A 14,131-nucleotide genomic window follows, 5' to 3' on the forward strand; every position below is an offset into this window, starting at 1 on the left:
AGAGATGTGAGATAAGGTACACGGGGAGATTAATAAAAGCTATTATTACAGTACCAGTTATGATCATGCATGAATTGTAACAAAAATAAAAGACATCATACATACTTTGCAGTTCTCACAGCAAATGCCATCAGAGGAACACTGGGCACCTGGAACTAGCTTACAGGTGCTGGCATTACAACATGGATCAATACATTCCTGCACACACACACACACAAGAAATACATCAGAAATCTACAATCTTCTTTACGTAAATTTAAGTCGAATACAAGGAGTGTCCACAGATTCTTTTTTTTTTTTTTCCTGAAATAAAACAGAAACTTTAATTAAGCCGCACTTTGATATTTGATATTGTTTATGGCTCTACAGTAGCAAATGGCTGCAATCGTTCCCGGTGTCTTCCATAACAAGGGCCGCTGACGTTTTTTCTGTCTGTATTATATTTAGATCAGTCATAAATCCAAAACATGTAGATGTCCGTTCATTTGAGTTACAGTTGCACAACCACAGATTATTCACGTTTATTTACATGATTCTTTATACCGTTTTATTCAATCAACATTTTAACATGTTTGCTCTCAGTCCTTGTATATAAAATAGATAAAATAGATCTTCACATATGATAGGCAATTATATTTTACATATAACATGTTACCTACAGAATAACACGCACCATAAAGGGCTCACTTGATCCTGCATGATCATAAACTGTTTACTACACTTGTGTAGAACACTCATTTGTTCACAGTAATATATACATGTTGTCTGTCAGTAGACGTTAGCGTATACCATGTGTGCTTTCATTCACAAGAGACTTTTTACTTGTTTGATTTTTGAGTTAATACTTTAGGCCAGAGTATGTCAGGGGTTATGTCTCAGCCTTTGAGATTTGAAAAATCATCCTTTGTCATTCAATTTTATTTCATGGTAAATGTAAAATCATTTGTTTTAATTAAAGTCCACAGATTCAATACTACTTCTTACATCAAGTAGGCCACAGTCACATTCCTCTCCCTTCTCCACGTACAGGTTGCCACAGCGCGGCCCTCCCAACATCTTTTCCGGCTGCGGCACGTTAAAAAGGCACATGCCTCCACCGTGCATAAGGCTCAGAGAGAGATCTTTCTCACTGCAGCTACTAAACAGCTGACCTGGCATGAACCTGTAAACAAAAAACACATACAACTGAGACTGGAGAAGGCTAACAGTCTGATAATGTTGGACCTTCAGATAGATGTAAATCGCTTCCTCTGTAAACTTTTATTCTATTTGCATGTGTAATTGTACAGTAGGTGTGATGGTACACCATTATATCTATATGGAAATCTGTAATAGTTACTGTTAATATAAAAATGCATTAAGGTGCTACACATTCCTTGAAATATAGCACACAATCACACAGGATATCCCACTTATGTAATGAACAGCAAGTAGAACTTAACATCAAGATGGGGATACCTCCATTGCCAATATGTCTAGTCCTTCTTTATATTAATTTGCTTGCCTCCATTATCCTTTATATGTATACACAATAGAACATGGTTACCTGACCATTCACATCCATACGTGCTTGTTGAACATCCCATTCCAAATTTGTTCCCCCATTGCTGTTATAATAACCGTCACTCATTGGGAAAGCTTTCCACTAGATTTTGGGCCATGGCTGTGGGGATTTTGCCCATTCAGCCGCAAGAACATTAGTGAGGTCAGGCACATATTCAATGTTCAAATTCATCCCAAAGGTGTTCAGCAGGGTTGAGATAAAGCATGGATAACCATGTCTTCATAGACCTCACTTTGTGTACAGGGGCATTGTCATGCTGCAACAGGTTTGGTCCTCTTAGTTAGTTCCAGTGAAGGTTAATTGTAATGCTACAGTATACAAAAACATTCTAGACAACTGTGGCCATCCAACGTCATGGCAAAAGTTTGTGGAAGATCCACATATGGGTGTGATGCTCAGGTGTCCACATACATTTGGCCATATAGTGTAGTTTGACCATGTCTGAATCAATGCCAAATTGTAATCAGTTCATTTGGTGGAAGCAAGGATAAGTCCATACAAATCCTACATTTAACCACCTAAGGACTGATGGTAAAATTCTTAGATACTCAGAAAATGGATCTTGAGCTCCTGATCATGACAATGTAAGTAACATCACTGTATGACAAACAGGAAGAATAATATTGAAGAAAATCTAGTTCAGATATTTGACCTTGCTGTGACTTTGGCCCTGTTTTAGTCAATTCTAAACATTCTAAATTCAAACTCTAAATCAATTCGTCTGCTGGTTAGAATGACCGTTCCATATAAATCCTAAAAACATTTAACCACTTGTCCTTGTGATATCACACCAATGATAAAGTTGGGCATAATGCCTCCACCACCTAGTAGCAAAAATCAGAGCAATTTAGCTATTCAGTGCTTACACGAACCCTATTAACTAGTTAGTTTTAAGAAATATTCTAGCAGTTTCCAAATCTAACCAAATCTTGTTGATCACTTCAACTGCTTATAGTGTCATTTTTTAAACTGTGAAGCTGTAAGCAGTTATAATAACAGCTATTTAGGTTGTAGTCATATAATGTAATTGTTATATATGGATTCCTTTACTAATCTACCCAGAAGCACTCACCCTGTAGATGGCTCCATGATGCATCCTCCAAGTCGTGGTTCATTCTGGCAATGGCAGCGGCGTTCAGCTGTGTCATGGTTCATTCCCAGGTTATGGCCGAGCTCATGCGCCACTGTGGATGCAACCCCCAGCACACTTACTAGGTGATCCTACAGCACAAGAAAATGGGTGAGGAGCTTGTACTGGTGTGTGCTATCTCACATCAGTTATGTTTTCAGTATTGCGTATGCGGCACTGATTGACAGTGATGAGCTATAATGAGCAGATTTCAGAATGGTCACACACTGGCTATGAGAACACCAGAGTACACTGTTTACTACAAGCATATCAGCAGTCTGTCAGTAACTGTGAGAGAACAAATGTAAGCTCTCCAGCCTCTAAAATGCAAATAACTCTGAACATATTTGGAATTTTAACCCATTGAAAATCACTAAGCAGTTCTGGATGGCCAATTTAATTTCTTGAAGAGTCTCACCACATTAACTCCTCCAGATCTGTCCTTGGTGCACATGGAAGACTGAGAGGCCATGCCCACTGTTGTGCCATCAAACGACTCACCCCTTTTAAAACAATCAATAAAATCCCACTGTATTAAAATCAATCCAATTGTGCTGTATACATTTTACACTGTTATAGCCATTGTGTGAATTAACACAGTCCATGCCTTCCAAATCCTTAATGATTAGAACCTACATGACTAGTTGTGCGTTGTCATGGCGTAGTCGTGGCAGCAGCTCTCTGTTCCTCCACTCCAAAAAACGGCTGAGTGTGTCACTGGGGCTCTTATCTATCAGGATTTTATCTTGATCACTCCAGATCTCCAGCCCCACCAGGGCCACTCGTACATTCAGTGGCCGATAGAACTGAGAGGGAGGACAAAACGTCAACCAAGCCTGAATAGCTTAAACCACAAAATACAGTATTGCAGAGTTTTAGACCAGTTTTTGACCTGATTTCACACTGAACTAAGCACTTTATTAGGAACAACTGCACACCTACTCATTTATGCATTTCGGGTAATGTTCACATAACCCATCAGAATGGGGAAAAATGTTTATCTCAGTGATCACTGTACAATTGTTGGTGCCAGACAGGCTGGTTTGAGTAACTGCTGATCTCCTGGGATTTTCACCCACAACAGTCAGTAGAGTTGACTCAGAATGGTGCAATAAAGAAAAAACATCCATTGAGCAACAATTGCTCAATGCAACAAAAGCTGACAGAAAGGCTACAGCAACTCAGATAAGCACTCTGTACAATTCTGGTGGGCAGAAAAGTATCTCAGAATGCATAATACATCAAAACTTGTGGCAGATGGGCTACAACAGCAGAAGATCATGTCGGGTTCCACTTCTGTCAGCCAAGAACAGAAAGCTGAGTCTGCACTGGGCACAGGCTCACCAATACTGGACAGATGACGACTGGAACTTTGTAGCCTGGTCTGGTGAATCTGAATTTCTGCTGAAGCACACAGATGGTAGGGTCAGAATTAGGCAGAAATAGCATGAATCCATGGACCCAAACTGCCTTGTGTCACCAGGCTGGTGGAGGTGGTGTAATGGTGTGAGGAATGTTTTCTTGGCACACTTTGGGCCTGTTAATACCAATCAATAATTGCTTGAATGCCACAGCCTATTTGACTATTGTTGCTGACCATGTGCTTCCCTTCATGGCCACAATTTACCATCTTCTAATGGCTACTTCCATAATGCACCATGTCACAAAGCAAAAGTCATCTCAAACTGCTTTCATGAACATGATAATGAGTTCAGTGTTCTTCAGTGCCCTTCCCAGTTACCGGCTCTGAATCCAATAGAACAGCTTTGAGATGTGGTAGAACGGGAGATTCACAGCATGAAAGTGCACCTGAAAAACCTGCAGGAATTGCGTGATGTAATCATGTCAACATGGACCAGAATCTCAAAGAAATGCTTCCAACATCTTGTGGAATCCATGGCACGAAGAACTGAGGCTGTGTTGAGAGCAAACGGAGGCCCAACCCAGTATTAGTACAGTGTTCCTAATAAACTTCTCAGTGAGTGTACATTCAGGTCCATTCAAACACAGCAGAAGAACAAATTTACTACCTCCTTATAAATTAAGGATATAAATGCCTAAATACTTTTTTGCCTTTTTTTTAAAATTATATTTGAATAAAAAATACTATTTTAAATGGATTGAATGCTGCTTATAGCTGTGCATTTTTTATTTGTACATACAAAAAAACACTTTAATTTTGAAATGCGATGACATTATCAAAACAAATTCCACAAATGAACTCACCCAGTCTACCTGGTTGGCCACATCCAGCATGCGATAAATAATAGTCTTCTTGTTCTTCTGATAATTTAGGTACTGTGACAGACATACATGCAAAAAAACAACAACTTCAAACCACTATATTTAAACAGATAACAAAATATTACAGCATCCTGCAAATACCATCTGTTGACAGAGCAGTACAATTACCAGTAGATGGTGCTGGAGTAATAAATGTGGATTACTGAACTGCATGAAGTTTGTTCATTTGTTTGTTTTTTACTTGACTTTGCCAAAAAATAATATGACATTCTATGGCATTTCTTTCAAACAAAACATGACTGTATTAGAAGTGCCAAGCCCTTCATGACACAGTGAAACCTGTAACTATTTGAACAAATACTTACAGACTGCATCGAATACAACACTAACAGAAACATACACTTACCTCCTTGTGATCAACCACCAATACCAGCTCAATGTATTTGGTCTCTAAAAGAATATCTCTTTTAGTCTATGAAACATAAACACAGAGGAATAAATGAGTGCGATAGACAGAGGTGTTTCTTCACATTATGATTAGACAGTTACAGGAAAACACACACACACAGCTCTCACCCTGTGTATTTGTGGAATAATTTGAATGGGTGGTATAAAGGTGTGAGAAACACCACATCCCCCAGATTCGGAGCTCAGCTGGTGGGTTGGGTAAAGTGTGTGCAATTCCTTCTCTTCTTCTGAATGACCACTTCTCCTTACGCCTTCATCATATTCCTCTGGCTGCAGTTCAAAGCTCAAACTCACATTGATTACAATCACTCCCCTGCAGAGATAAGCAGGAGAGTTACTTCTCTAATATTGATTTCCCCTTCCCCACGATACATCAGATTATATTACTGTCCATGCATACAGGCTTAAACCCAATACTTGTGTATAAATTATACTTTTGAATGTGAAAAATTCTTTAACCTTCTGTTCCTGGAATATGTTCTGCCACCCTGATCAGTATAAATGTGATTACTGAAGATGAATGAATGTATAATTCTGCACAAAATACTACACGTTTTCAACACACGACAAGGAGCAGGGTTCAAACACTCGTATTCCTCTCATTACTTACCTATAGGACAACAGGTTGCTCATACTCAACAGTCTCCAGCCTCATAAGATTCTGACTCACAAGCACACTCTTTGCTACATAATCAACTGTAGTGCAGAGCAATTTAGAGAATTTTATTTAACCATTCTGCTTCAGAAAAAGAACACCCAATATGAACTATCATACATCTTAAAGATTATATGAACAGGACCGCAGTAGCACAATAACCTAAACCGAATAAACCTCAGCAGTCTGAACTTACAGCAATAGAAGACTAATGAGTAGAGTCTTACCGTAAGCCAGCACAGGTGCTGATGGCCACACGGGATTGGGGGAACCCTCTCACAGAGCCATGATAGTAACACTGAGCCTAACAGAGAACAGGTGTAGTTAAATATTTCCCTCTCCTCTGTCATTTCCCCTTCTCGCTCTATCTATCTGACACACACACAGACATGAAGGTCTACTTTCAATCTCACAGGACCCATGGGAATATGCCACACCATTTTTGAGACAGAAACAAAAGTCACTGTTTCTGTAAAATGCAAGGTGCTACTAGCTTTACATTTGCATTTATTTAAACTATTAACACTAATTAAAATGGCACATTAATGAATTAATAAAAATGAACATACCACCTGGCTCTCCTCCATGGACACCCCACTTCCATTTGGTAGGTAGTAGAAGACATTAGGCAGCTTAGGCAGTAGATCACTGCAGACATGATTGAGGTGGTAGAAAAGCAGATAAATAAACAAAATGAAACATAAGATAGACATAATAATGCATGGCCCTCATATGCTGCATATCTGTGTTTGCACACTCACTGGTTCTTTTCCAGGTCCAGCAGAAGAAGGCTGTTTTCCATTTGAAGCCCACACACCAGTCTCTCTGGGTGACCATTCTGCAGAAGAAAAATAAAATCATGATTGATAGGCACCATTTAATGATTTTATAATACAACCAGAATTCCAAGAATGTAAAATGACAGAATATTACATACAGTTGTGCCCTTAAGTTTGCATACCCCTTGCAGAATCTGCTAAATCTTAATATTGTTAACAAAGTAAGAAAGATCATACAAATCCCATGTTGTTTTTATTTAGTACTGTCCTGAATAAGCTATTTCACATAAAATATGTTTACATATAGTCCACAAGACAAGATTATAGCTGAATTTATCAAAATTACCCTGTTCAAAAGTTTACATAACCTTGATTCTTAATACTGTGTGTTGTTATCAAGATGATCCATGACTGTTGTTATGTTTTGTGATAGTTGTTCATGAGTTCCTTGTTTGTCCTGAGCAGTTAAACTGCCCACTGTTCTTCAGAAAAATCCTCCAGGTCTTGCATATTCTTTGCTTTTCCAGCATCTTCTGCACATTTGACCCCTTTCCAACAGTGGCTATGTCATGTTGAGATCCATCTTTTCACACTGAGGACAACTGAGGGACTCGTACACAACTATTACAAAAGGTGCAAACATTCACTGATGCTCCAGAAGGCAACACGATACATTAAGAGCCAGGGGGATGTAAACTTTTGAACAGGATGATCGGTGTAAAATATTAGTATTTTGTCTTCTGGGAGACATATAACTATCTTATTCAGCATCTGAAGCGCAATACTAAATGAAGAAAAAAGATCTTTAAACAAAATAATAACAATTTACACCGATCATCCTTGTGTACTACATGTTAACATCTGTTATGTGAAATAGGTTATTCAGGACAGGACTAAATAAAAAACAACATGGGATTTTATGATCCCTCTTATTTTGTTAACAGTATTAAGACTTAGCAGATTCTGCAAGGGGTATGCAAACTTTTGGGCACAACTGTATATACATACAGGAATACATACAATACATATACAGTGAGGGAAAAAAGTATTTGATCCCCTGCTGATTTTGTATGTTTACCCACTGACAAAGAAATGATCAGTCTATAACTTTAATTGTAGATTTATTTGAACAGTGAGAGACAGAATAACAACAAAAAAATCCAGAAAAACGCACATCAAAAATGTTATAAATTGATTTGCATTTTAATGAGGGAAATAAGTATTTGACCCCTCTGCAAAACATGACTTAGTACTTGGTTTAAAAACCCTTGTTGGCAATCACAGAGGTCAGACGTTTCTTGTAGTTGGCCACCAGGTTTGCACACATCTCAGGAGGGATTTTGTCCCACTCCTCTTTGCAGATCTTCTCCAAATCATTAAGGTTTCGAGGCTGACGTTTGGCAACTCGAACCTTCAGCTCTCTCCACAGATTTTCTATGGGATTAAGGTCTGGAGACTGCCTAGGTCACTCCAGGACCTTAATGTGCTTCTTCTTGAGCCACTCCTTTGTTGCCTTGGCCATGTGTTTTGGGTCATTGTCATGCTGGAATATCCATCCACGACCCATTTTCAATGCCCTGTCTGAGGGAAGGAGGTTTTCACCCAAGATTTGACGGTACATGGCCCCGTCCATCGTCCCTTTGATGCGGTGAAGTTGTCCTGTCCCCTTAGCAGAAAAAAAACCCCAAAGCATAATGTTTCCACCTCCATGTTTGACGGTGGGGATGGTGTTCCAGGGGTCATAGGCAGCATTCCTCCTCCTCCAAACACGGCGAGTTGAGTTGATGCCAAAGAGCTCCATTTTGGTCTCATCTGACCTCAACGCTTTCACCCAGTTGTCCTCAGAATCATTCAGATGTTCATTGGCAAACTTCAGACGGGCATGTATATGTGTTTTCTTGAGCAGCGGACCTTGCGCGCGCTGCAGGATTTCAGTCCTTCACGGCGTAGTGTGTTACCAATTGTTTTCTTGGTGACTATGGTCCCAGCTGCCTTGAGATCATTGACAAGATCCTCCCGTGTAGTTCTGGGCTGATTCCTCACTGTTCTCATGATCAATGCAACTCCACGAGGTGAGATCTTGCATGGAGCCCCAGGCCGAGGGAGATTGACAGTTCTTTTGTGCTTCTTCCATTTGCGAATAATCGCACCAACTGTTGTCCCCTTCTCACCAAGCTGCTTGGCAATGGTCTTGTAGCCCATTCCAGACTTGTGTAGGTCTACAGTCTTGTCCCTGACATCCTTGGAGAGCTCTTTGGTCTTGGCCATGGTGGAGAGTTTGGAATATGACTGATTGATTGCTTCTGTGGACAGGTGTCTTTTATACAGGTAACAAACTGATATTAGGAGCACTCCCTTTAAGAGTGTGCTCCTAATCTCAGCTCGTTACCTGTATAAAAGACACCTGGGAGCCAGAAATCTTTCTGATTGAGAGGGGGTCAAATACTTTTTTCCCTCATTAAAATGCAAATAAATTTATAAAATTTTTGACATGCGTTTTTCTGGATTTTTTTGTTGTTATTCTGTCTCTCACTGTTCAAATACAACTACCATTAAAATTATAGACTGATCATTTCTTTGTCAGTGGGCAAACGTACAAAATCAGCAGGGGATCAAATACTTTTTTCCCTCACTGTAATAGCAGTTGAAATATTAAGAATCTTGTACATGAGAGTGTAATGTCTGGTGGCAGATTGGGATGAAATGACTTGTATATTAGTGTTTTCTGTATGAAAGCAGAGTCCGGCTTAAAACCCTGCATCGTTAATGCTATTGTGAAATCCTACACAAGCAAATTTCATTTGCTATGCTAAATACATAACAGTTAATGAAGTATTACTGGAAATACTCAGTGAAGTGCCACTCTATTATGTATGAGAATGAAGTTCTGCATAAAGATTTTGTGCATATTTAATGATCCCAGTTCTACACAGTATTATTGTGCCTTCACTCCAACTGGTCTTAGTAAGTGAGAAATATTAGATTTACAAGATCAACTAATTGGGCTGATTTAATCTGATGTGATTAAATCGGAATATAACTTAGCCAGATTCTACATTATTTATAATACAGGTACAATTTGAGCTATTTTTGGTTGTTTGTTTTGGTTATTTTTATTAGTAATTTTTAGTTATTGCTTTTTCGTAGTACTACATCTTATCTAGTAAAGGAGCAATAAAGATTTACTGAATGTAATTTGATTTTCACAGAGAGTACAAACATGTCATTAAAATGACCATATCTCTGCACATAAAATAATGTCAAAGTTGCTAAACATATACATTTCTTAGCAGTGTGATCCTCTGTATTCACATTAACATACAGGAATGTTGTCTCTTTAATGGACTAGGTTCAGTTTCTGCTGCTACACAGATTTAAACTCACTGCTGAGTTCTGGTGCACTCTAGTGAGATGTCTTAATATCCACCTCTCTTCCCCACACACATCACCATTAAGAACAACAGATCTGCTGATCTTGCTGCTGACAGAGAGTTAAGTGCAGCAGGCAGTGCTGCACTATAAACAGACTTCTCTTCCTTTTTGCTCTCTTAACAGTCATCTAACATCCTGTTACCTGATTCTTGCACAAATCACATTTTCCTTACATATGATCCTCTTTCCTGAGTAGGAAGACTGCTAGGTCACATGATTGCAACACACATGAAGATGCACTAACACAGACGCACATATACAAACAATAACCGGCACCCCCACCCCAAAGGACTTATGCAAAAGTGAAAACTCAGTCAGCTTTCCTCTGCACAGCCGCCTCAGCTTCCTGCCTTTCTTCTCTAGCTCCCTCCACATGGGAACAGAGACTTCACACAGACGCTATCGCAAAAGAAAACCTGAGATAGCCTGACAGGCACCAGGAGACTTATTACTGACCTATCTGTGAGCTTTTAACCACTCTTACAGTAATATTTTTATTTCATTTAATTGATGATTATTCTATTTGACTGGTGTTTACATTTGAAACTGGCCTAGTGTTGATAATTACACTATAAAATGGCTATGCCTGATTTCTGATAAGTATTAACATGGTTATGTGTTGTGTTATTGGTAAAAACAACATTCTAAGTAAAGGCAAATTATCATGAGGTATACACTGAAAGCAGGGAAGAAACAGTTCCCTCACACAATATCCAAGTTATGTAATTACAGAGTGTCCTAAAAGTCTCCATTAATATAGGACTGTTTGCCAGCACCACGTCGGTTGTGCCTTCGTCAGTAGATGTTCGTCGACATCCACTTCTCGTTTGGTCCGCTACACTTCCAGTCTTTTTGAATTTGTTAAGAAGTTTGGCAAAAGTGACTACATTTACATGGACAGCAATAATCTAATTATTGACCTTATTCTGAGTAAGACAATATTGTGAAGGTGTTTACATGAGTCGTTTTTAGAATATTCCTTTCATGTTCATGTTTTACATGTTATAGAACATAGATCTATTAACGGCACACGTCATTACGTCCCCACGTCACGCCGTCTGACGTTCCCTCCAGAATTTCACCTATCAACATACAGTTCGTCTTCGTTATGGTACCATATACAGTTTTGGATGTTTCATTTTTAATTTTACAAAAGCTTCAAGTGCGGTTAATTATTTGTCATGCTATACGTGCAAATAGACGACTGCTTCAGGCCGTGGGCTGCGTCCCAAACCATGTACTTACCTACTATATAGTAGCCAATATAGGTGTATTTCTCCTACTATATAGTAGGTAAGTACGCAGTTTCGAATGCAGTCATGCTCTCTTGTTTGCCGTAAAACGGTTGAGCACTGCCTTGTGTATGTGTCCTGTCGCAAAATGCGGTGAAAACTCCCACACGATGTTAGTAGTGTGACTAAGGTGTGTACATGTCTGTAATACACGTCGATAATGCGACTAAAACAGGAATACTCCACATGTCTTAATTCGATTTGTGTTTACTTCGAGTATGACTTTAGCCAGATTAAGGTAATCAATAATCGCTGTTTACATGGTAGTTTCTTAATCAGAGTATTGACTTAATCGGATTAATATCGGATTATTGTTGCCTATGTAAACATACTGTGTGTTGTGTGTGATGTGTTTGCCATGTTTCCTGTTAAAGTCCATCGCAACCTTGCGACGGCTTCCCGATCCAGCCATGAGAATGAGTTCAATACCTTCTTCTTTTGTCAAAGACATTCTTAAAGACTATCTGAAAAAATATATAATATAAACTAAATTTGAAAAATATTTGATGACATTTCGCTAAAAAGTGTTAATTTCCCCTATGTATGGAGACTTTTGGGACACCCTGTATTGTCAGAGTAAATGTTTATGCCAACTGCTTTCAATCCAACTCCAGCACTGGTCAAATGGGTGAAACCAACTGTTCAACCTTCTTAGCTTTTACGGGTGCATAAGTTCAACCTTTCAACAACCTCATCTTAACACTGACAACATGGATATATTTGGCTGATGTGTCAACAACTGGCCCTTTAGACAGTGCTCACTTCATTTATCATAATCCTGGAGAAAAGAATGCTATGGACAATTAAAGGACAGCTTTGCATGGCATTTCCACAGCTGTGTGTCTGATTCATCATGAGGTTATGGGGGTGGAGGTTGACTGATGGGTAATGTGCATCACTCTGAACTCCCTACCTTCTCTGAAAGATGCTGATTTTATACTTCTTCACAGAAATAAAACTGTTAGAGCCTTAATGATACACATGCCACACATGTATTGTACAGTGCCCTCCAGTAATATTGGCACTCTTTGGTAAATATGAGCAAAGAAGGCTGTGAAAAATGGTCTTTACTGTTTAACCTTTTGATTTTTTTGTTCAAAGAATTCACAAAAATACTCTGCTCTCATGGATATCAAACAATTACAAACACAACACACAGGTTTATCAAAAAAAAATATTTATTAAATATGTGTGCAACAATTATTGGCACCCTTTTAGTCATTACTTTGTGCTACCTCCCTTTGCCAAGATAACAGCTCTGAGTGTTTTCCTATAAAGCCTGATGAGGATGGAGAATACATGGCAAGGGATCTGAGACCATTCCTCCATACAGAATCTCTCCAGATCCTTCAAATTTCAAGGTCCATGCTGGTGGACTCTCCTCTTCACTTCACCCCACAGGTTTTCTATGGGTTTCGAGTCAGGGGACTGGGATGGCCATGGCAGGACCTTAATTTTGTGGTCAGTAAATTTTTGTGTTGATTTTGATGTATGTTTTGGATCATTGTCCTGCTGGAAGATCCAACCATGGCCCATTTCAAGCTTTCTGGCAGAGGCAGTCAGGTTTTCATTTAATATCTGTTGATATTTGATAGAGTCCATGATGCCATGTATCCCAACAAAATATCCAGGTCATCTGGCAGAAAAACAGCCCCAAAACATTAAAGAGCCACCATCATATTTAACAGTGGGCATGAGGTGCTTTTCCATATGGCTACCTCTCTGTGTGCACCAAAACCACCTCTGGTGTTTATTGCCAAAAAGCTCTATTTTGGTTTCATCTGACCATAGAACCCGATCCCATTTGAAGTTCAGTAGTGTCTGGCAAACTGAAGATGCTTGAGTTTGTTTTTGGATGAGAGTAGAGGCTTTTTTCTTGAAACCCTTCTAACAACTTGTGGTGATGTAGGTGACTTCGGATTGTAGTTTTGGAGACTTTCTGACCCCAAGATGCAACTAACTTCTGCAGTTCTCCAGCTGTGATTATTGGAGATTTTTTGGCCACTCGAACCATCCTCTTCACAGTGCGTTGAGACAATATAGACACACGTCCAATTCCAGGTTGATTCATAACATTTCCAGTTGACTGGAACTTCTTAATTCCCTGATGGTGAAAATGGGCATTTTCAATGCTTTTGCTATTCTCATACCCACTTCCCATTATGTGAAGTTCAACAACTTTTTGCCGCACATCACAGCTATATTCCTTGGTCTTACCCACTGTTACGAAGGACTAAGGGAATTTGGCCTATGTGTTACCTCATATTTATACCCCTGTGAAACAGGAAGTCGTGATTGAACAATTATCCATTCCTGTTCACCCAGGTGTACAAAAAACTTAAAAATATCAATGAGAATATACTTCAAATATATTTTTCTCATATGACTTCATACGGGTGCCAATAATTGTTGCACACCAATAATTAACAATGGTTTTTTTTTGTTGATAAACCTGTGTTGTGTTTGCAATTGTTTGATATCCATGAGAGCAGAATATTTTTGTGAATTTTTTTTTATCAAAAGGTTAAATAATAAAGTAAATAATAAATTAGTGGAGGGCACTGAATA

At 39.0% G+C, this 14,131-nt stretch overlaps 1 protein-coding gene across 3 annotated transcripts in view; it reads right to left on the reverse strand.

Annotated features, from left to right (window-relative positions):
- Positions 1-14,131, reverse strand: part of adam15 (ADAM metallopeptidase domain 15) — a 35,558-nt gene that overhangs the window by 7,911 nt on the left and 13,516 nt on the right. For all 3 annotated transcript variants that reach the window (XM_053628415.1, XM_053628424.1, XM_053628432.1), the window contains exons 3-13: positions 6,822-6,898; positions 6,630-6,708; positions 6,288-6,364; positions 5,514-5,718; positions 5,344-5,409; positions 4,920-4,991; positions 3,330-3,499; positions 3,112-3,196; positions 2,637-2,785; positions 985-1,162; positions 106-198 (exon numbers count right to left, since the gene is read on the reverse strand). In XM_053628415.1, coding sequence (XP_053484390.1) covers positions 106-198; positions 985-1,162; positions 2,637-2,785; positions 3,112-3,196; positions 3,330-3,499; positions 4,920-4,991; positions 5,344-5,409; positions 5,514-5,718; positions 6,288-6,364; positions 6,630-6,708; positions 6,822-6,898 — 1,251 coding nt within the window. The remainder of the gene's footprint in view (positions 1-105; positions 199-984; positions 1,163-2,636; positions 2,786-3,111; positions 3,197-3,329; positions 3,500-4,919; positions 4,992-5,343; positions 5,410-5,513; positions 5,719-6,287; positions 6,365-6,629; positions 6,709-6,821; positions 6,899-14,131) is intronic.

This window comes from Ictalurus furcatus, chromosome 1 (assembly GCF_023375685.1).
Source record: "Ictalurus furcatus strain D&B chromosome 1, Billie_1.0, whole genome shotgun sequence".
Classification (NCBI taxonomy): Eukaryota; Metazoa; Chordata; class Actinopteri; order Siluriformes; family Ictaluridae; genus Ictalurus; species Ictalurus furcatus.